General features: G+C 47.3%; 1 protein-coding gene across 2 annotated transcripts in view; it reads left to right on the top strand.

The window, feature by feature from the left end:
* Window positions 1-1,729, top strand: part of plcd1a (phospholipase C, delta 1a) — a 66,950-nt gene extending 65,221 nt beyond the window's left edge. Inside the window, exons 14-15 of one of the 2 annotated variants that reach the window (XM_021620007.2) lie at window positions 69-218; window positions 362-1,729. In XM_021620007.2, the coding sequence (XP_021475682.2) occupies window positions 69-218; window positions 362-453 (242 nt within the window). In that variant the 3' untranslated portion in view covers window positions 454-1,729. Of the gene's footprint in view, window positions 1-31; window positions 219-361 lie in introns of those variants that run through there. The other variant, XM_036934637.1, reaches the window with a different exon arrangement.
* Window positions 1,730-20,721: the final 18,992 nt, after the last annotated feature.

Below are 20,721 nucleotides of genomic sequence, written 5' to 3'. Positions count from 1 at the left end.
TCTGATCCAGGCTTTCTGTTCCTCTCACCAGGTTTTAACCCCATGTGGAATGATGTTCCTCTCTGCAGGTTTTAACCCCATGTGGAATGAGACGTTCCAGTTTGACATCCAGGTACCAGAGCTGGCCATGTTGCGTTTCCTGGTCGAAGACTATGACGCCACCTCACAGAACGACCTGATTGGACATTACTGCCTGCCACTGACCAGTCTACAGAACGGTAATACCTCCCTCTGTCTCTCTCTGTCTTGTCCCTCTCTCTCTTTCTCTCTCACTCTTTCCCCCCCCTCTCTCTCTCTCTCTCTCTCTCTTTCTCTCTCCTCTCATTGCTGACTTATTCAAACCTCACATCCTGTTTCCCAGGCTACCGCCACGTCCCTCTGCTCACCAAGCGTGGTGATGTCATCCCCTCCGCCGGCCTGTTTGTTCACCTCATGCTGCTGGACGCCAAATAGATCCCGACCCACTTCACACTGATGCCTCCCTCATCACGCTGACCCCGTCCACGTCTCACTGACCCTTCCCACATCACGCTGACCCCTCCCACACTTGCCACTCCCACATGATACGAACCACTCACATACCACACTGACCCTTCCCACATCATACTCACCCCTCCCACACCACACTGACTCCTCCCACATCATACTAAAAAGTCCAATCCACACTGACCCCTGCCACATCATACTAAAAAGTCCAATCCACACTGACCCCTCCCACATCATACTAAAAAGCCCAATCCACACTGACCCCTCCCACATCATACTAAAAAGCCCAATCCACACTGACCCCTCCCACATCACTGACAATTCCCACATCATTGAGTTGTAACTGACAAGGTTTTTAATATGTCGATATTTAATGTTTTATCTACTTCTTTTAAGTTTGTTCCACCTGAGTAAGTCTGACCACAAGTCAGAGACCACTGTGATGACACACCAAAATGTGTTTGATGGATGGCTGGAAAATAGGATTTTGTAGGCTACAGTCCAAACTGTTGTTTTTATCGCCCTGCTTTGCTTTATCTCGGCCAGGTCGCAGTTGTAAATGAGAACTTGTTAAATAAATTAATATATATATATATGTTTTCCAATGGTGCGATTTCTGTCAGTCTGCAAATATTATCCAACTTGAATAAACTCTTGGAGGTAAGGATGACAGCAGTGGTGTAGTCTACGACGATACGGATATCACTCATTATTGATATCTACATAGCACATTGATGTGAATCACACTGCTGCTCTCTCATTTAGCTATTTACGCCTTACCTATTGTGGTTGTTGGCTGTTCACGAATCTAAATGTGTATTTGAACCCAATAATGGTTGAATTCAAAAAGTTTAAACTGCCTATCAATCATTGTTTTTAAAACCAGTGGACAGCCAGTGAAAAATGCGCTCTGGCAGCAGCTGCATAGCGTGGATCCCAGCCTATGGAATAAAAGTGGGGCTTTCATTGCTCAATCTAATTCATGCTGATTAATAACAAATAAAAGATCCATAGGCCTAATGGACACATGATCAAACTCATTATGACTGTTGTTACTGACTGTTCATGTGAAACACACATCAAGCCCTACATGACCTACTGCGGTTCCTCTTAACACTCTTCTCTTGATATCAGCTGTGTAACATATAACAGAGTATAGTAGCTGTGGTAGTAATATCTTGCTGTTGTTTTTCAGTAAACTGCCTTTGCACATGCTCTTGAATAAAATCATAATTTAGAAAAGTTGTTTGATGGTGAATTATTTTTGAGAGAGAGATTTTGTGGCAACTTTATGATAATTAGTTGTGTTGTTATGAAAGGGTTAGTTCGATATGATCGTCAAACTGAGTTGCAGTAAATCTAACAAAACACAAGCCAGCAAGATCTTCCTTGATTTCATTCATTTTGAATGTTAAAAACACTCCTGCTTCTTATGCTGTTCAGCTGGTAGAACATGTCAGTGAAGGACTGGGCATGATCCATGGATCTCCAGATCCACATCAGAGAGACAGTCCTGACAATGGAGAGAGAGAGACACTCCTGCTTCTTATGCTGTTCAGCTGGTAGAACATGTCAATGGGCATGTTTTTGTTCAATAAAAAATAAAGGGACTTTGTTAAAGACACTGAAAATGAAAGTAGTATTGCTGTCTTATTTAAATTGTAGAGCGCATAATGTATGCATGTACAGTTCCTCTAGCTTGAACTGTATTTGAAAGGTATGGCAACTTAAACATAACATGGACACAATCAATGAAAATATAACCATTCAACTCTAATAAGATATGTGCCCTTGTCATCCCAACTGATTGACTCCGCCCACTCAAAACAGCCCTGCCTTCTTCAGGTCGTTTTACCGCCACTTGGGCAGTCGCTGGAAACCAGCCCGAGAACAACCCAGCAGGTTCTCCAGATCCACATCAGAGAGACAGTCCTGACAACAGAGAGAGACAGTCCTGACAACGGAGAGAGAGAGAGAGACAGTCCTGACAATGGAGAGAGAGACAGTCCTGACAATGGAGAGAGAGAGAGAGAGAGAAAGAGAGAGCCAGTCCTGACAATGGAGAGAGAGAGAGACAGTCCTGACAATGGAGAGAGAGAGAGACAGTCCTGACAATGGAGAGAGAGAGAGAGACAGTCCTGACAATGGAGAGAGAGAGAGAGAGACAGTCCTGACAATGGAGAGAGAGAGACAGTCCTGACAATGGAGAGAGAGAGACAGTCCTGACAATGGAGAGATAGAGAGAGACAGTCCTGATAACGGAGAGAGAAAGTCCTGACAACGGAGAGAGAGAGAGAGACAGTCCTGACAACAGAGAGAGAAAGAGAGACAGTCCTGACAACGGAGAGAGAGAGAGAGAGACAGTCCTGACAACGGAGAGAAAGAGACAGTCCTGACAACGGAGAGAAAGATAGAGAGACAGTCCTGACAACGGAGAGAGAGAGAGAGACAGTCCTGACAACGGAGAGAGAGAGAGAGAGAGACAGTCCTGACAAGGGAGAGAGAGAGAGAGAGAGACAGTCCTGACAAGGGAGAGAGAGAGAGAGACAGTCCTGACAAGGGAGAGAGAAAGAGAGAGAGACAGTCCTGACAAGGGAGAGAGAGAGAGAGACAGTCCTGACAAGGGAGAGAGAGAGAGAGAGAGACAGTCCTGACAACGGAGAGAGAGAGAGAGAGAGAGAGACAGTCCTGACAACGGAGAGAGAGAGAGAGAGAGAGAGAGACAGTCCTGACAATGGAGAGAGAGAGAGAGAGACAGTCCTGACAATGGAGAGAGAGAGAGACAGTCCTGACAACGGAGAGAAAGAGAGAGAGACAGTCCTGACAATGGAGAGAGAGAGAGAGAGACAGTCCTGACAATGGAGAGAGAGAGAGACAGTCCTGACAATGGAGAGAGAGAGAGACAGTCCTGACAATGGAGAGAGAGAGAGAGACAGTCCTGACAATGGAGAGAGAGAGAGACAGTCCTGACAATGGAGAGATGGAGAGATAGAGAGAGACCGTCCTGACAACGGAGAGAAAGAGAGAGATAGACAGTCCTGACAACGGAGAGAAAGAGAGAGAGACAGTCCTGACAACGGAGAGAGAGAGAGAGACAGTCCTGACAACAGAGAGAGAGAGAGACAGTCCTGACAACGGAGAGAGAGAGACAGTCCTGACAACAGAGAGAGAGAGACAGTCCTGACAAGGGAGAGAGAGACAGTCCTGACAAGGGAGAGAGAGACGGTCCTGACAAGGGAGAGAGAGACGGTCCTGACAAGGGAGAGAGAGACAGTCCTGACAAGGGAGAGAGAGAGAGACAGTCCTGACAAGGGAGTGAGAGAGAGACAGTCCTGACAACGGAGAGAGAGAGAGCGAGACAGTCCTGACAACGGAGAGAGAGAGAGAGAGACAGTCCTGACAACGGAGAGAGAGAGAGAGACAGTCCTGACAACGGAGAGAAAGAGAGAGAGACAGTCCTGACAACGGAGAGAAAGAGAGAGAGACAGTCCTGACAATGGAGAGAGAGACAGTCCTGACAATGGAGAGAGAGAGAGAGAGAGACAGTCCTGACAATGGAGAGAGAGAGAGAGAGAGACAGTCCTGACAATGGAGAGAGACAGTCCTGACAACGGCGAGAGACAGTCCTGACAACGGAGAGAGAGAGAGAGACAGTCCTGACAACGGAGAGAGACAGTCCTGACAATGGAGAGAGAGAGAGACAGTCCTGACAATGGAGAGAGAGAGAGAGACAGTCCTGACAATGGAGAGAGAGAGAGAGAGACAGTCCTGACGATGGAGAGATAGAGAGAGACAGTCCTGACAATGGAGAAATTCCATCTAGACACTGTTGCCCTAGAGCACACAAAAAACTATACATACCTTGGCCTAAACATCAGCGCCACAGGTAACTTCCACAAAGCTGTGAACGATCTGAGAGACAAGGCAAGAAGGGCATTCTATGCCATCAAAAGAAACATAAATTTCAACATACCAATTAGGATTTGGCTAAAAATACTTGAATCAGTCATAGAGCCCATTGCCCTTTATGGTTGTGAGGTCTGGGGTCCGCTCACCAACCAAGACTTCACAAAATGGGACAAACACCAAATTGAGACTCTGCACGCAGAATTCTGCAAAAATATCCTCCATGTACAACGTAGCATCCAAATAATGCATGCAGAGCAGAATTATGCCGATACCCACTAATTATCAAAATCCAGAAAGGAGCCGTTAAATTCTACAACCACCTAAAAGGAAGCGATTCACAAACCTTCCATAACAAAGCCATCACCTACAGAGAGATGAACCTGGAGAAGAGTCCCCTAAGCAAGCTGGTCCTGGGGCTCTGTTCACAAACACAAACACACCCTACAGAGCCCCAGGACAACAGCACAATTAGACCCAACCAAATCATGAGAAAACAAAAAGATAATTACTTGACACATTGGAAAGAATTAACAAAAAAACAGAGCAAACTAGAATGCTATTTGGCCCTACACAGAGAGTACACAGCGGCAGAATACCTGACCACTGTGACTGACCCAAAATTAAGGAAAGCTTTGACTATGTACAGACTCAGTGAGCATAGCCTTGCTATTGAGAAAGGCCGCCGTAGGCAGACATGGCTCTCAAGAGAAGACAGGCTATGTGCTCACTGCCCACAAAATGAGGTGGAAACTGAGCTGCACTTCCTAACCTCCTGCCCAATGTATGCCCATTTTAGAGAGACATATTTCCCTCAGATTACACAGATCCACAAAGAATTCAAAAACAAATCGAATTTTGATAAACTCCCATATCTACTGGGTGAAATGCCACAGTGTACCATCACAGCAGCAAGATTTGTGATCTGTTGCCACGAGAAAAGGGCAACCAGTGAAGAACACACACCATTGTAAATACAACCCATATTTATGCTTATTTATTTTATCTTGTGTCCTTTAACCATTTGTACATTGTTAGAACACTGTATATATATATATATATATATGTATATAATATGACATTTGCAATGTCTATTGTTTTGAAACTTCTGTATGTGTAATGTTTACTGTTAATTTGTATTGTTTATTTCACTTTATATATTATCTACCTCACTTGCTTTGGCAATGTTAACACATGTTTCCCATGCCAATAAAGCCCTTGAATTGAATTGAGAGACAGTCCTGACAATGGAGAGAGAGAGAGACAGTCCTGACAATGGAGAGAGAGAGAGAGAGAGACAGTTCTGACAATGGAGAGAGAGAGAGACAGTCCTGACAACGGAGAGAGAGAGAGACAGTCCTGACAACGGAGAGAGAGAGAGACAGTCCTGACAACAGAGAGAAAGAGAGAGAGACAGTCCTGACAATGGAGAGAGAGAGAGACAGTCCTGACAACAGAGAGAGAGAGAGAGAGAGAGAGAGAGAGTCCTGACAATGGAGAGAGAGAGAGAGACAGTCCTGACAACAGAGAGAGAGAGAGAGTCCTGACAATGGGAGAGAGAGAGAGTCCTGACAATGGAGAGAGAGAGAGAGAGACAGTCCTGACAACGGAGAGAGAGAGAGAGAGTCCTGACAATGGAGAGAGAGAGAGAGAGAGTCCTGACAATGGAGAGAGAGAGAGAGAGTCCTGACAATGGAGAGAGAGAGAGAGAGACAGTCCTGACAACGGAGAGAGAGAGAGAGAGTCCTGACAATGGAGAGAGAGAGAGAGAGAGTCCTGACAATGGAGAGAGAGAGAGAGTCCTGACAATGGAGAGAGAGAGAGAGTCCTGACAATGGAGAGAGAGAGAGAGAGTCCTGACAATGGAGAGAGAGAGAGTCCTGACAATGGAGAGAGAGAGAGAGAGAGAGAGACAGTCCTGACAATGGAGAGAGAGAGAGGGTGAGCGAGAGAGAGAGACAGTCCTGACAACAGAGCGAGACAGTCCTGACAACGGAGCGAGACAGTCCTGACAACGGACCGAGATAGTCCTGACAACGGAGCGAGACAGTCTTGACAACGGAGCGAGACAGTCCTGACAACGGAGAGAGAGCGAGACAGTCCTGACAACGGAGAGACACAGTCCTGACAACGGAGAGAGACAGTCCTGACAACGGAGAGAGACAGTCCTGACAACGGAGAGAGACAGTCCTGACAACGGAGAGAGACAGTCCTGACAACAGAGAGAGACAGTCCTGACAACGGAGAGAGACAGTCCTGACAACGGAGAGACACAGTCCTGACAACGGAGAGAGAGCGAGACAGTCCTGACAACGGAGAGAGAGAGAGAGAGAGACAGTCCTGACAACAGAGAGAGAGAGAGAGAGTCCTGACAACGGAGAGAGAGAAACAGTCCTGACAATGGAGAGAGAGACAGAGGGAAGTTAAGGGAAGAGAGAGGAGAGAGAGATGGAGAGGAAGGAGAGCAAGAGAGAGATGTGTTATGCTGCCCAGTGCTGTCGATTTACAACCATTACCAATGTGTCTCACCTCTACTGGGTTAGTGATAGTCAATGTGTCTCACCTCTACTGAGTTAGTGATAGTCAATGTGTCTCCTCTACTGGGTTAGTGATAGTCAATGTGTCTCACCTCTCTCCTGTTAGGGTCTTCTCCCTGGGGTAGCTCATTGGGGCTCTTGTTGAGCAGCAGCTCAGCGGCCAGGTACTCTCAAGTCCTGGGGGCCGAGGAGGACAAGGTGGGAGACAGAGTGGTGCTGAAGGTGTTGGACAGGTTGGGTCTGGGCACCAGGGGTGGCTGGGCTTGAGGGGCGAGATGAGCCTCCTCCCTCTAGATGGAATTTATAGGATGGGCAGTGGTGTAAAGTAATACCTTAAGTATTTTCTGGGGGTATCTGTAATTTACTTTAATTTATATTTTTGGCAACTATTACTTCTCTACATTTCGAAATAAAATGTACTTTTTACTCCATACATTTTCCCTGACACCCAAAAGTACATTACATTTACATTTTGACAGGAAAATTGTCCAATTCACACACTTATCAAGAGAACATCCCTGGTCCTCCCTTCTTCCTCTGATCTGGAGGACTCACTAAACACAAATGCTTTGGTTGTAAATTATGTCTGAGTGTTGGAGAGTGCCCGTGGCTATCCAGCAAAAAAATACATAATAATTGTGCCATCTGGTTTGCTTAATATAAGGAATTTGAAATGATTTAAACTTTTACTTTTGACACTTAAGTATTTTTAAATTAAATACTTTTACACTTCTACTCAAGTAGTATTTTACTGGGTGACTTTTACTTGAGTCATTTTCTATTAAAAGGCATCTTTACTTTTTATCAAGTATGACAGTTTAGTACTTCTTCCACCACTGAGGATGGGGGAGAGCTAAGCTGGTCTGGGCCTCCTGTATCCACCACCTCCACTACTCCCCCAAATAGAACCCTTAGATGGAGCTTGTAGGATGGGGGAGAGCTAAGCTGGTCTGGGCCTCCTGTATCCACCACCTCCACTACTCCCCCAAATAGAACCCTTAGATGGAGCTTGTAGGATGGGGGAGAGCTAAGCTGGTCTGGGCCTCCTGTATCCACCACCTCCACTACTCCCCCAAGCAGAACCAGCTCAGGTCTGTGTTACAGACACGTAAGAAGAGGTTGAGTGATAACCACCAGCAGGTGAAGGCCGATATCCACCAGCAGGTGAAGGCCGATATCCACCAGCAGGTGAAGGCCGATATCCACCAGCAGGTGAAGGCCGATATCCACCAGCACGATATCCACCAGCAGGTGAAGGCCGATATCCACCAGCAGGTGAAGGCTGTATGGAGGATTTAGAAAATAAGTCGATTCATGTTTCTTCTGTTACAATCATGCATGTTTGATGCATGCGAAGGTTAGGCTTGTATTGGTTATATCATAATGACTTTGAAATGTGGTTAATGGTTATATCTTGGTTATTGTTAGAGTTTTCTAGTGAATCACTTACTGCAGTAATCTGAGAGATAGACGCAATGTCGCCCAGCTTTTGTTAAATATCCGCGTGTTGCCCAGTGACGCAAGCCTACCAGATGGGCTAAATGCCTTTTATGCTCGCTTTGAGGCAAGCAACACTGAAGCATGCATGAGAGCACCAGCGTTCCGGACGACTGTGTGATCACGCACTCCGTAGCCGATATGAGCAAGACCTTTAAATAGGTCAACACTCACAATGCCGCTGGGCCAGACGAATTACCAGGATGTGTAATCGGAGCATGCGCGGACAAACTGGCAAGTGTCTTCAATTACAGTTTCAACCTCTCCCTGACCGAGTCTGTAATGCCTACATGAGACTACCATTGTCTCTGTGCCCAAGAAAGCGAAGGTAACCTGACTAAATGACTACCGCCCTGTAGCACTCACGTCAGTAGCCATGAAGTGCTTTGAAAGGCTGGTAATGGCTCACATCAACATAATCCTCCCAGAAACCCTACACCCACTCCAAATTGCATACTGCCCCAACCGATCCACAAATGATGCAATCTCTATTGCACTCCACACTGCCCTTTCCCACCTGGTCTAAAGGAACACCTACGTGAGAATGCTATTCATCGACTACAGCTCAGCATTCAACACCATAGTGCACTCAAAGCTCATCACTAAGCTAAGGACCCTGGGACTAAACACCTCCCTCTGCAAATGGATCCTGGACTTCCTGACGGGCCGTCCCCAGGTGGTAAGGGTAGGTAACAACACATCTGCCACGCTGATCCATTTTAGAATAAGGCTGTAACGTAACAAAATGTGGAAAAAGTCAAGGGCTCTAAATACTCTCTGAATGCACTGTACATAACAATTATTGGCTATACAGCTAGCTAGCTAAGTTTACTAGCTAACAGTGAGGACAAACAATAATACAACAATTTACTGTTGTAAATCTCAAACTGAAACTTTTTTTTACTATAAAACGATTTGCCTAAGCATGCCTGATAGTATCTAGCTATGGCCATGTCTGTCTACCTACCTAGGTACATTTGTACAATGTGGTCACTGTGCAAAGGTTGATGGTCATGCCATATTTATTTCTATTAGGCTAGATATTGTTCTAAATGTACTCTCATTGCTGTGTACATGTATGCATGTTCAACTATTCTAACCTATTGTTGATGTTATGCTGGCACAATTCAAGTGTCCTTCAAACTGTACAGAGTAAATTTATCATTTTTTGTCTTCCAAAAAATACTGTGTGGTGCCTGGGCTTCTTCCTGGAGTGGATTCTAGATACTGAAACAGAATTCCTTTGCCTGCGTCATTGTAGCAGACCTGTATTCCTCTCGAGGGATTAGACATTATGCTGGATTTCAAGCAGATGACTCATGAGGAGCTGAATAGCAGTTTGATCATGACAACACTCCTCCCACAGCTGTGCAAGTATACCGTGAACTTAGTGTGTTCCTTTGTGAATGGCAGTTTCATCATGACCACCTCTCCCATCATCTGCTGATCACCAGTTATCTTAGCCACAGACTGTTACACCAGTTAGTGTGATTTAACCACAGATTGTTGGTGTCCATTACTGGAAGTTAAATGATAGGTACTGTTCGGTGTAGCATTGAGAATTTTCAACCAACCTTAGCAACATCCTCGATATGTGGAAACAGGAGTCCAATAAAATGTCCATGTTCAGTTGCAGGGCATCAGTTTTAATTTAGAAAATGCTACTATAATAAAAAATAATCGAGGAAGTAAACATACAACACTTTAGGATGGACGCCCTATAATGAGGACCATCATAACATTAAACTCAGCAAAAAAAGAAACGTTGCTTTCTAGGTCTTTCTATTGATTCTGAAAAACACCAAAAGAAAGATGCCCAGGGTCCCTGCTCATCTGCGTGAATGTGCCTTAGGCATGCTGTAAGGAGGCATGAGGACTGCAGATGTGGCCAGGGCAATAAATTGCCATGTCCGTACTGTAAGACGCCTAAGACAGTGCTACAGGGAGACAGGGCGGACAGCTGATCGTCCTCGTAGTGGCAGACCACGTATAACAACACCTGCACAGGATCAGTACATCCTAACATCACACCCGAGGGACAGGTACAGGATGGCAACAACAACTGCCCGAGTTACACCAGGAACACACAATCCCTCCATCAGTGCTCAGACTTTCCGCAATAGGCTGAGAGACTGTTGTAAGGCAGGTCCTTGCCAGATATCACCGGCAACAACGTCGCATATGGGCACAAACCCACTGTCGCTGGACCAGACAGGACTGGCAAAAAGTGCTCTTCACTGACAAGTCGCAGTTTTGTCTCACCAGGGGTGATGGTTGGATTTGCGTTTATCGTCAAAGGAATGAGCGTTACACCGAGGCCTGTACTCTGGAGTGGGATCGATTGTCATTACAGGCATTCTCAACATTGTACGTTACAGGGAAGACATCCACCTCCCTCACGTGGTACACTTCCTGCAGGTCATCCTGAAATGACCCTCCAGCATGACAATGCCACCAGCCATACTGCTCGTTCTGTGTGACAGGAACGTCAGTCCTGCCATGGCCAGTGAAGAGACCGGATCTCAATCCCATTGAGCACATCTGGGACCTGTTGGATTGGAGGGTGAGGGCTAGGGCCATTCCCCACAGAAATTCCGGGAACTTGCAGGTGCCTTGGTGGAAGAGTGGGGTAACATCTCACAGCAAGAACAGGCAAATCTGCATGAGGAGGAGAAGCACTGCAGTACTTAACGCAGCTGGTAGCCACACCAGATACTGACTGTTACTTTTGTTTTTGACCCCCCTCTTTGTTCAGGGACACATTATTCAATTTCTGTTAGTCACATGTCTGTGGAACTTGTTCAGTTTGTCTCAGTTGTTGAATCTTGTTACATTCATACAAATAGTTACACGTTAAGTTTGCTGAAGATCATCGCAGTTGACAGTAACTTTTTTTGCTGAGCTTAGAAGCCTTGTCCATTCTGATGACCATCAAGACATCTAGAAGCCCTGCCCATGAGGACCATCTAGAAGCCCTGCCCATGAGGACCATCCTAACATCTAGAAGCCCTGCCCATGAGGACCATCATAACATCTAGAAGCCCTGCCCATGAGGACCATCATAACATCTAGAAGCCCTGCCCATGAGGACGATCAGCTCTTCTAGAAGCCCTGCCCAGTCTGATGTCCATCATAAGATCTATAAGCCCTGCCCATGAGGACGATCAGATCTTCTAGAAGCCCTGCCCAGTCTGATGACCATCATAAGATCTAGAATCCCTGCCCATGAGGATCATCAGATCTTCTAGAAGCCCTGCCCAGTCTGATGACCATCATAAGATCTAGATGTCCTGCCCATGAGGACCATCATAACATCTAGAAGCCCTGCCCATGAGGACCATCATAACATCTAGAAGCCCTGTCCATGAGGACCATCCTAACATCTAGAAGCCCTGCCCATGAGGACCATCATAACATCTAGAAGCCCTGCCCATGAGGACCATCATAACATCTAGAAGCCCTGCCCATGAGGACGATCAGCTCTTCTAGAAGCCCTGCCCAGTCTGATGTCCATCATAAGATCTAGAAGCCCTGCCCATGAGGACGATCAGATCTTCTAGAAGCCCTGCCCAGTCTGATGACCATCATAAGATCTAGAATCCCTGCCCATGAGGACCATCAGATCTTCTAAAAGCCCTGCCCAGTCTGATGACCATCATAAGACCTAGAATCCCTGCCCATGAGGACCATCAGATCTTCTAGAAGCCCTGCCCAGTCTGATGACCACCATAAGATCTAGAAGCCCTGCCCATGAGGACCATCAGATCTTCTAGAAGCCCTGCCCAGTCTGATGACCATCATAAGATCTAGATGTCCTGCCCATGAGGATCATCAGAACTTCTATAAGCCCTGCGACTGTGTGGCTGAGGACAGCAATATTTTTCAGTCACACAAATAATCATTTCAAAGAACAATGACAGCTGCAAGGTCAAGGCTTTTCTGATTCCTTCCAGATCAGTTTGTCTTATGTCGCTCACTTCTAGATACAGTGCATTCGGAAAGTATTCAAACCCCTTCCCACATTTTGTTACGTTACAGCCTTATTCAAAAATGGATTAAATCAATGTTTTTTCCCCATCAATCTACACACAGTACCCCATAATGACAAAGCGAAAACAGGTTTAGAATTAAAATGTATAAAAAACAGAAATACCTTATTTACGTAAGTATTCAGACCCTTTGCTATGAGACTCGAAATTGAGCTCAGGTGCATCCTGTTTCCATTGATCATCCTTGAGATGTTTCTACAACTTGAAAGTCCACCTGTGGTAAATTCAATTGATTGGACATGATTTGGAAAGGCACACACCTGTCTATATAAAGGTCCCACAGTTGACAGTGCATGTCAGAGCAAAAACCAAGTCATGAGTTTGAAGGAATTGTCCGTAAAGCTCCGAGACATGATTGTGTTGAGGCACAGGTCTGGGGAAGGGTACCAAAAAAATGTCTGCAGCAAGAACACAGTGGCCTCCATCATTCTTAAATGGAAGAAGTTTGGAACCACCAAGACACTTCATAGAGCTGGCCGTGAAGCATGTTGGAGGCAGCCTCATGCTGTGGGGATGTTTCTCAGCGGCAGGGACTGGGAGACTAGTCAGGATCGAGGGAAAGCTGAGCGGAGCAAAGTACAGAGAGATCCTTGATGAAAACGTGCTCCAGAAGGTTCACCTTCCAACAGGACAACAACCCTATGTACACAGCCAAGACAACGCAGGAGTGGCTTCGGGACAAGTCTCTGTGTGTCCTTGAGTGGCCCAGCCAGAGCCTGGACTTGAACCCAATCAAACATCTCAGGAGAGACCTGAAAATAGCTGTGCAGCGGCGCTCCTCAAATCAAATTTATTTACAGTGCCTTGCGAAAGTATTCGGCCCCCTTGAACTTTGCGACCTTTTGCCACATTTCAGGCTTCAAACATAAACATATAAAACTGTATTTTTTTGTGAAGAATCAACAACAAGTGGGACACAATCATGAAGTGGAACGACATTTCTTGGATATTTCAAACTTTTTTAACAAATCAAAAACTGAAAAATTGGGCGTGCATAATTATTCAGCCCCCTTAAGTTAATACTTTGTAGCGCCACCTTTTGCTGCGATTACAGCTGTAAGTCGCTTGGGGTATGTCTCTATCAGTTTTGCACATCGAGAGACTGAATTGTTTTCCCATTCCTCCTTGCAAAACAGCTCGAGCTCAGTGAGGTTGGATGGAGAGCATTTGTGAACAGCAGTTTTCAGTTCTTTCCACAGATTCTCGATTGGATTCAGGTCTGGACTTTGACTTGGCCATTCTAACACCTGGATATGTTTATTTTTGAACCATTCCATTGTAGACTTTGCTTTATGTTCTGGATCATTGTCTTGTTGGAAGACAAATCTCCGTCCCAGTCTCAGGTCTTTTGCAGACTTTTGCAGTCTCAGGTCTTTTGCAGGTTTTCTTCCAGAATGGTCCTGTATTTGGCTCCATCCATCTTCCCATCAATTTTAACCATCTTCCCTGTCCCTGCTGAAGAAAAGCAGGCCCAAACCATGATGCTGCCACCACCATGTTTGACAGTGGGGATGGTGTGTTCAGCTGTGTTGCTTTTACGCAAACAAAACGTTTTGCATTGTTGCCAAAAAGTTACATTTTGGTTTCATCTGACCAGAGCACCTTCTTCCACATGTTTGGTGTGTCTCCCAGGTGGCTTGTGGCAAACTTTAAACGACACTTTTTATGGATATCTTTAAGAAATGGCTTTCTTCTTGCCACTCTTCCATAAAGGCCAGATTTGTGCAATATACGACTGATTGTTGTCCTATGGACAGAGTCTCCCACCTCAGCTGTAGATCTCTGCAGTTCATCCAGAGTGATCATGGGCCTCTTGGCTGCATCTCTGATCAGTCTTCTCCTTGTATGAGCTGAAAGTTTAGAGGGACGGCCAGGTCTTGGTAGATTTGCAGTGGTCTGATACTCCTTCCATTTCAATATCGCTTGCACAGTGCTCCTTGGGATGTTTAAAGCTTGGGAAATCTTTTTGTATCCAAATCCGGCTTTAAACTTCTTCACAACAGTATCTCGGACCTGCTTGGTGTGTTCCTTGTTCTTCATGATGCTCTCTGCGCTTTTAACGGACCTCTGAGACTATCACAGTGCAGGTGCATTTATACGGAGACTTGATTACACACAGGTGGATTGTATTTATCATCATTAGTCATTTAGGTCAACATTGGATCATTCAGAGATCCTCACTGAACTTCTGGAGAGAGTTTGCTGTACTGAAAGTAAAGGGGCTGAATAATTTTGCACGCCCAATTTTTCATTTTTTGATTTGTTAAAAAAGTTTGAAATATCCAATAAATGTTGTTCCACTTCATGATTGTGTCCCACTTGTTGTTGATTCTTCACAAAAAAATACAGTTTTATATCTTTATGTTTGAAGCCTGAAATGTGGCAAAAGGTCGCAAAGTTCAAGGGGGCCGAATACTTTCGCAAGGCACTGTATATAGCCCTTCGTACATCAGCTGATATCTCAAAGTGCTGTACAGAAACCCAGCCTAAAACCCTAAACAGCAAGCAATGCAGGTGTAGAAAAATCATGTCACTTATAAAGTTTTTGATCAGAGTATGAGAATAAGAATGAGTGCAGAGATTGTTGCATTTCTATGAGACTGGACACAGCATTAGTGTCGCGTTCCCCTGCTCAGACTTTGCATGGAACGGTTGAGTGCCACGTCATCGACTGCAGTCGGGCACCAAATTGCTATAATATATGTGGTAAGCTGATACGTAGAATACTTTTCCCTGCCTTGTAAGATCAGGCGTGCGTCAGCAACGTCTGAGCATGGGAACATAACCAATGTGTAGTCTCAGTAATGTTTCCTTCCCCACCCATACTAATGGAACACAGACCACTAGAATAGTAGTGTAGTTTTCCTTTGGAGTGGATATAGAAAATACCTAAATTACAGGGTGAACATGTCTGTTTTGTCTCGAGCACAAATTAATTTGTTGTAAAGAAAAGTGTCATTCTCTGCCCTCTGGTGGACAGTTGTAATACAATATGAGTTCCATATAGTGTCAAGTCTAGTGGTTCCCAAACCTCTCCTCTGGGACACCCAGCCATTCCATGTACTTGATCTATTCCAGGGCAATCACACATGGTCAACTAATCATCAATCCTTTGACTAGGTAAATCAGGTGAGCTAGTTCAGGGCTGCAATAAAATGGTGAAACATCTAAAGTAGTGATGCTAGGGGCCTGGTCTAAAGTAATGCAGGCTAGGGGCCTGGTCTAACGCAGTGATGCTAGGGGCATGGTCTAAAGTAGTGATGCTAGGGGCCTGGTCTAAAGTAATGCAGGCTAGGGGCCTGGTCTAAAGCAGTGATGCTAGGGGCCTGGTCTAAAGTAGTGATGCTAGGGGCCTGGTCTAAAGTAATGCAGGCTAGGGGCCTGGTCTAAAGTAATGCAGGCTAGGGGCCTGGTCTAAAGTCATGCAGGCTAGGGGCCTGGTCTAAAGTAGTGATGCTAGGGGCCTGGTCTAAAGTAATGCAGGCTAGGGGCCTGGTCTAAAGTAATGATGCTAGGGGCCTGGTCTAAAGTAATGCAGGCTAGGGGCCTGGTCTAAAGCAGTAATGCAGGCTAGGGGCCTGGTCTAAAGCAGTGATGCAGGCTAGTGGCCTAGTCTAAAGTAATGCAGGCTAGGGGCCTGGTCTAAAGTAGTGATGCTAGGGGCTTGGTCTAAAGTAATGATGCTAGGGGCCTGGTCTAAAGTAATGCAGGCTAGGGGCCTGGTCTAAAGTAATGCAGGCTAGGGGCCTGGTCTAAAGCAATGATGCAGGCTAGGGGCCTGGTCTAAAGCAATGATGCAGGCTAGGGGCCTGGTCTGAAGTCATGCAGACTAGGGGCCTGGTCTAAAGTCATGCAGGCTAGGGGCCTGGTCTAAAGTCATGCAGGCTAGGGGCCTGGTCTAAAGTCATGCAGGCTAGGGGCCTGGTCTAAAGTCATGCAGGCTAGGGGCCTGGTCTGAAGTCATGCAGGCTAGGGGCCTGGTCTGAAGTCATGCAGGCTAGGGGCCTGGTCTAACGCAGTGATGCTAGGGGCATGGTCTAAAGTAGTGATGCTAGGGGCCTGGTCTAAAGTAATGCAGGCTAGGGGCCTGGTCTAAAGCAGTGATGCTAGGGGCCTGGTCTAAAGTAGTGATGCTAGGGGCCTGGTCTAAAGCAGTAATGCAGGCTAGGGGCCTGGTCTAAAGCAGTGATGCAGGCTAGGGGCCTGGTCTAAAGTAGTGATGCAGGCTAGGGGCCTGGTCTAAAGTAGTGATGCAGGCTAGGGGCCTGGTCTAAAGTAGTGATGCAGGCTAGGGGCCTGGTCTAAAGTAATGATGCAGGCTAGGTGCCTGGTCTAAAGTAGTGATCCAGGCTAGGTGCCTGGTCTAAAGTAGTGATCCAGGCTAGGGGCCTAGTCTAAAGTAGTGATGCAGGCTAGGGGCCTGGTCTAAAGTAGTGATCCAGGCTAGGGGCCTGGTCTAAAGTAATGATGCAGGCTAGGGGCCTGGTCTAAAGTAATGATGCAGGCAAGGGGCCTGGTCTAAAGCAGTGATGCAGGCTAGGGGCCTGGTCTAAAGCAGTGATGCAGGCTAGGGGCCTGGTCTAAAGTCATGCAGACTAGGGGCCTGGTCTAAAGTCATGCAGGCTAGGGGCCTGGTCTAAAGTCATGCAGGCTAGGGGCCTGGTCTAAAGTCATGCAGGCTAGGGGCCTGGTCTAAAGTCATGCAGGCTAGGGGCCTGGTCTAAAGTAATGATGCTAGGGGCCTGGTCTAAAGTCATGCAGGCTAGGGGCCTGGTCTAAAGTCATGCAGGCTAGGGGCCTGGTCTAAAGTAATGCAGGTTAGGGGCCTGGTCTAAAGTAATTATGCTAGGGGCCTGGTCTAAAGTCATGCAGGCTAGGGGCCTGGTCTAAAGCAGTGATGCTAGGGGCCTGGTCTAAAGTCATGCAGGCTAGGGGCCTGGTCTAAAGTCATGCAGGCTAGGGGCCTGGTCTAAAGTCATGCAGGCTAGGGGCCTGGTCTAAAGTAATGCAGGCTAGGGGCCTGGTCTAAAGTCATGCAGGCTAGGGGCTTGGTGTAAAGTAGTGATGCTAGGGGCCTGGTCTAAAGTAATGCAGGCTAGGGGCCTGGTCTAAAGCAGTGATGCTAGGGGCCTGGTCTAAAGCAATGATGCAGGCTAGAGGCCTGGTCTAAAGCAGTGATGCAGGCTAGGGGTCTGGTCTAAAGTAATGCAGGCTAGGGGCCTGGTCTAAAGCAGTAATGCAGGCTAGGGGCCTGGTATAAAGCAGTGATGCAGGCTAGGGGCCTGGTCTAAAGTAATGATGCAGGCTAGGTGCCTGGTCTAAAGTAATGATGCAGGCTAGGTGCCTGGTCTAAAGTAATGATGCAGGCTAGGTGCCTGGTCTAAAGTAATGATGCAGGCTAGGGGCCTGGTCTAAAGTAGTGATCCAGGCTAGGGGCCTGGTCTAAAGTAATGCAGGCTAGGGGCCTGATGCTAGGGGCCTGGTCTAAAGTCATGCAGGCTAGGGGCCTGGTCTAAAGCAGTGATGCTAGGGGCCTGGTCTAAAGTAGTCATGCAGGCTAGGGGCCTGGTCTAAAGTCATGCAGGCTAGGGGCCTGGTCTAAAGTCATGCAGGCTAGGGGCTTGGTGTAAAGTAGTGATGCTAGGGGCCTGGTCTAAAGTAATGCAGGCTAGGGGCCTGGTCTAAAGCAGTGATGCTAGGGGCCTGGTCTAAAGCAATGATGCAGGCTAGAGGCCTGGTCTAAAGCAGTGATGCAGGCTAGGGGTCTGGTCTAAAGTAATGCAGGCTAGGGGCCTGGTCTAAAGCAGTAATGCAGGCTAGGGGCCTGGTATAAAGCAGTGATGCAGGCTAGGTGCCTGGTCTAAAGTAATGATGCAGGCTAGGTGCCTGGTCTAAAGTAATGATGCAGGCTAGGGGCCTGGTCTAAAGTAGTGATCCAGGCTAGGGGCCTGGTCTAAAGCAGTGATCCAGGCTAGGGGCCTGGTCTAAAGTAGTGATGCAGGCTAGGGGTCTGGTCTAAAGTAGTGATGCAGGCTAGGGGCCTGGTCTAAAGTAATGATGCAGGCTAGGTGCCTGGTCTAAAGTAATGATGCAGGCTAGGTGCCTGGTCTAAAGTAATGATGCAGGCTAGGGGCCTGGTCTAAAGTAGTGATCCAGGCTAGGGGCCTGGTCTAAAGCAGTGATCCAGGCTAGGGGCCTGGTCTAAAGTAGTGATGCAGGCTAGGGGTCTGGTCTAAAGTAGTGATGCAGGCTAGGGGCCTGGTCTAAAGCAGTAATGCAGGCTAGGGGCCTGGTCTAAAGTAGTGATGCAGGCTAGGGGTCTGGTCTAAAGTAATGATGCAGGCTAGGGGCCTGGTCTAAAGTAATGCAGGCTATTCGGTGTCTTGTGTGAATCTAAGTGTGCGTTCTCTAATTCTCTCCTTCTCTCTTTCTTTCTCTCTCTCGGAGGACCTGAGCCCTAGGACCATGCCCCAGGACTACCTGACATGATGACTCCTTGCTGTCCCCAGTCCACCTGGCCGTGCTGCTGCTCCAGTTTCAACTGTTCTGCCTTATTATTATTCGACCATGCTGGTCATTTATGAACATTTGAACATCTTGGCCATGTTCTGTTATAATCTCCACCCGGCACAGCCAGAAGAGGACTGGCCACCCCACATAGCCTGGTTCCTCTCTAGGTTTCTTCCTAGGTTTTGGCCTTTCTAGGGAGTTTTTCCTAGCCACCGTGCTTCTACACCTGCATTGCTTGCTGTTTGGGGTTTTAGGCTGGGTTTCTGTACAGCACTTTGAGATATCAGCTGATGTACGAAGGGCTATATAAATAAATTTGATTTGATTTGATTTAGGGGCCTGGTCTAAAGTCATGCAGGCTAGGGGCCTGGTCTAAAGTAATGATGCTAGGGGCCTGGTCTAAAGTCATGCAGGCTAGGGGCCTGGTCTAAAGCAGTGATGCTAGGGGCCTGGTCTAAAGTAGTCATGCAGGCTAGGGGCCTGGTCTAAAGTCATGCAGGCTAGGGGCCTGGTCTAAAGTAATGCAGGCTAGGGGCCTGGTCTAAAGTAATGATGCTAGGGGCCTGGTCTAAAGTCATGCAGGCTAGGGGCCTGGTCTAAAGTCATGCAGGCTAGGGGCTTGGTCTAAAGTAGTGATGCTAGGGGCCTGGTCTAAAGTCATGCAGGCTAGGGGCCTGGTCTAAAGTCATGCAGGCTAGGGGCTTGGTCTAAAGTAATGATGCTAGGGGTCTGGTCTAAAGTCATGCAGGCTAGGGGCCTGGTCTAAAGTCATGCAGGCTAGGGGCCTGGTCTAAAGTCATGCAGGCTAGGGGCCTGGTCTAAAGTCATGCAGGCTAGGGGCCTGGTCTAAAGTAATGATGCTAGGGGCCTGGTCTAAAGTCATGCAGGCTAGGGGCCTGTTCTAAAGTCATGCAGGCTAGGGGCTTGGTCTAAAGTAGTGATGCTAGGGGCCTGGTCTAAAGTAATGCAGGCTAGGGGCCTGGTCTAAAGCAGTGATGCTAGGGGCCTGGTCTAAAGTAATGATGCTAGGGGTCTGGTCTAAATTCATGCAGGCTAGGGGCCTGGTCTAAAGTCATGCAGGCTAGGGGCCTGGTCTAAAGTCATGCAGGCTAGGGGCCTGGTCTAAAGTCATGCAGGCTAGGGGCCTGGTCTAAATTCATGCAGGCTAGGGGCCTGGTCTAAAGTCATGCAGGCTAGGGGCCTTGTCTAAAGTCATGCAGGCTAGGGGCCTGGTCTAAAGTCATGCAGGCTAGGGGCCTGGTCTAAAGTCATGCAGGCTAGGGGCCTGGTCTAAAGTAATGATGCTAGGGGCCTGGTCTAAAGTAATGATGCTAGGGGCCTGGTCTAAAGTAGTGATGCTAGGGGCCTGGTCTAAAGTAATGCAGGCTAGGGGCCTGGTCTAAAGCAGTGATGCTAGGGGCCTGGTCTAAAGTAATGATGCTAGGGGTCTGGTCTAAAGTCATGCAGGCTAGGGGCCTGGTCTAAAGTCATGCAGGCTAGGGGCCTGGTCTAAAGTCATGCAGGCTAGGGGCCTGGTCTAAAGTCATGCAGGCTAGGGGCCTGGTCTAAAGTCATGCAGGCTAGGGGCCTGGTCTAAAGTCATGCAGGCTAGGGGCCTGGTCTAAAGTCATGCAGGCTAGGGGCCTGGTCTAAAGTCATGTAGGCTAGGGGCCTGGTCTAAAGTCATGCAGGCTAGGGGCCTGGTCTAAATTCATGCAGGCTAGGGGCCTGGTCTA

The sequence above is a fragment of the Oncorhynchus mykiss genome, chromosome 11 (genome assembly GCF_013265735.2).
Source record: "Oncorhynchus mykiss isolate Arlee chromosome 11, USDA_OmykA_1.1, whole genome shotgun sequence".
Classification (NCBI taxonomy): domain Eukaryota; kingdom Metazoa; phylum Chordata; class Actinopteri; order Salmoniformes; family Salmonidae; genus Oncorhynchus; species Oncorhynchus mykiss.
Note: the sequence above shows the minus strand (reverse complement) of the source record. Positions and strands in the feature narration are given on the sequence as shown.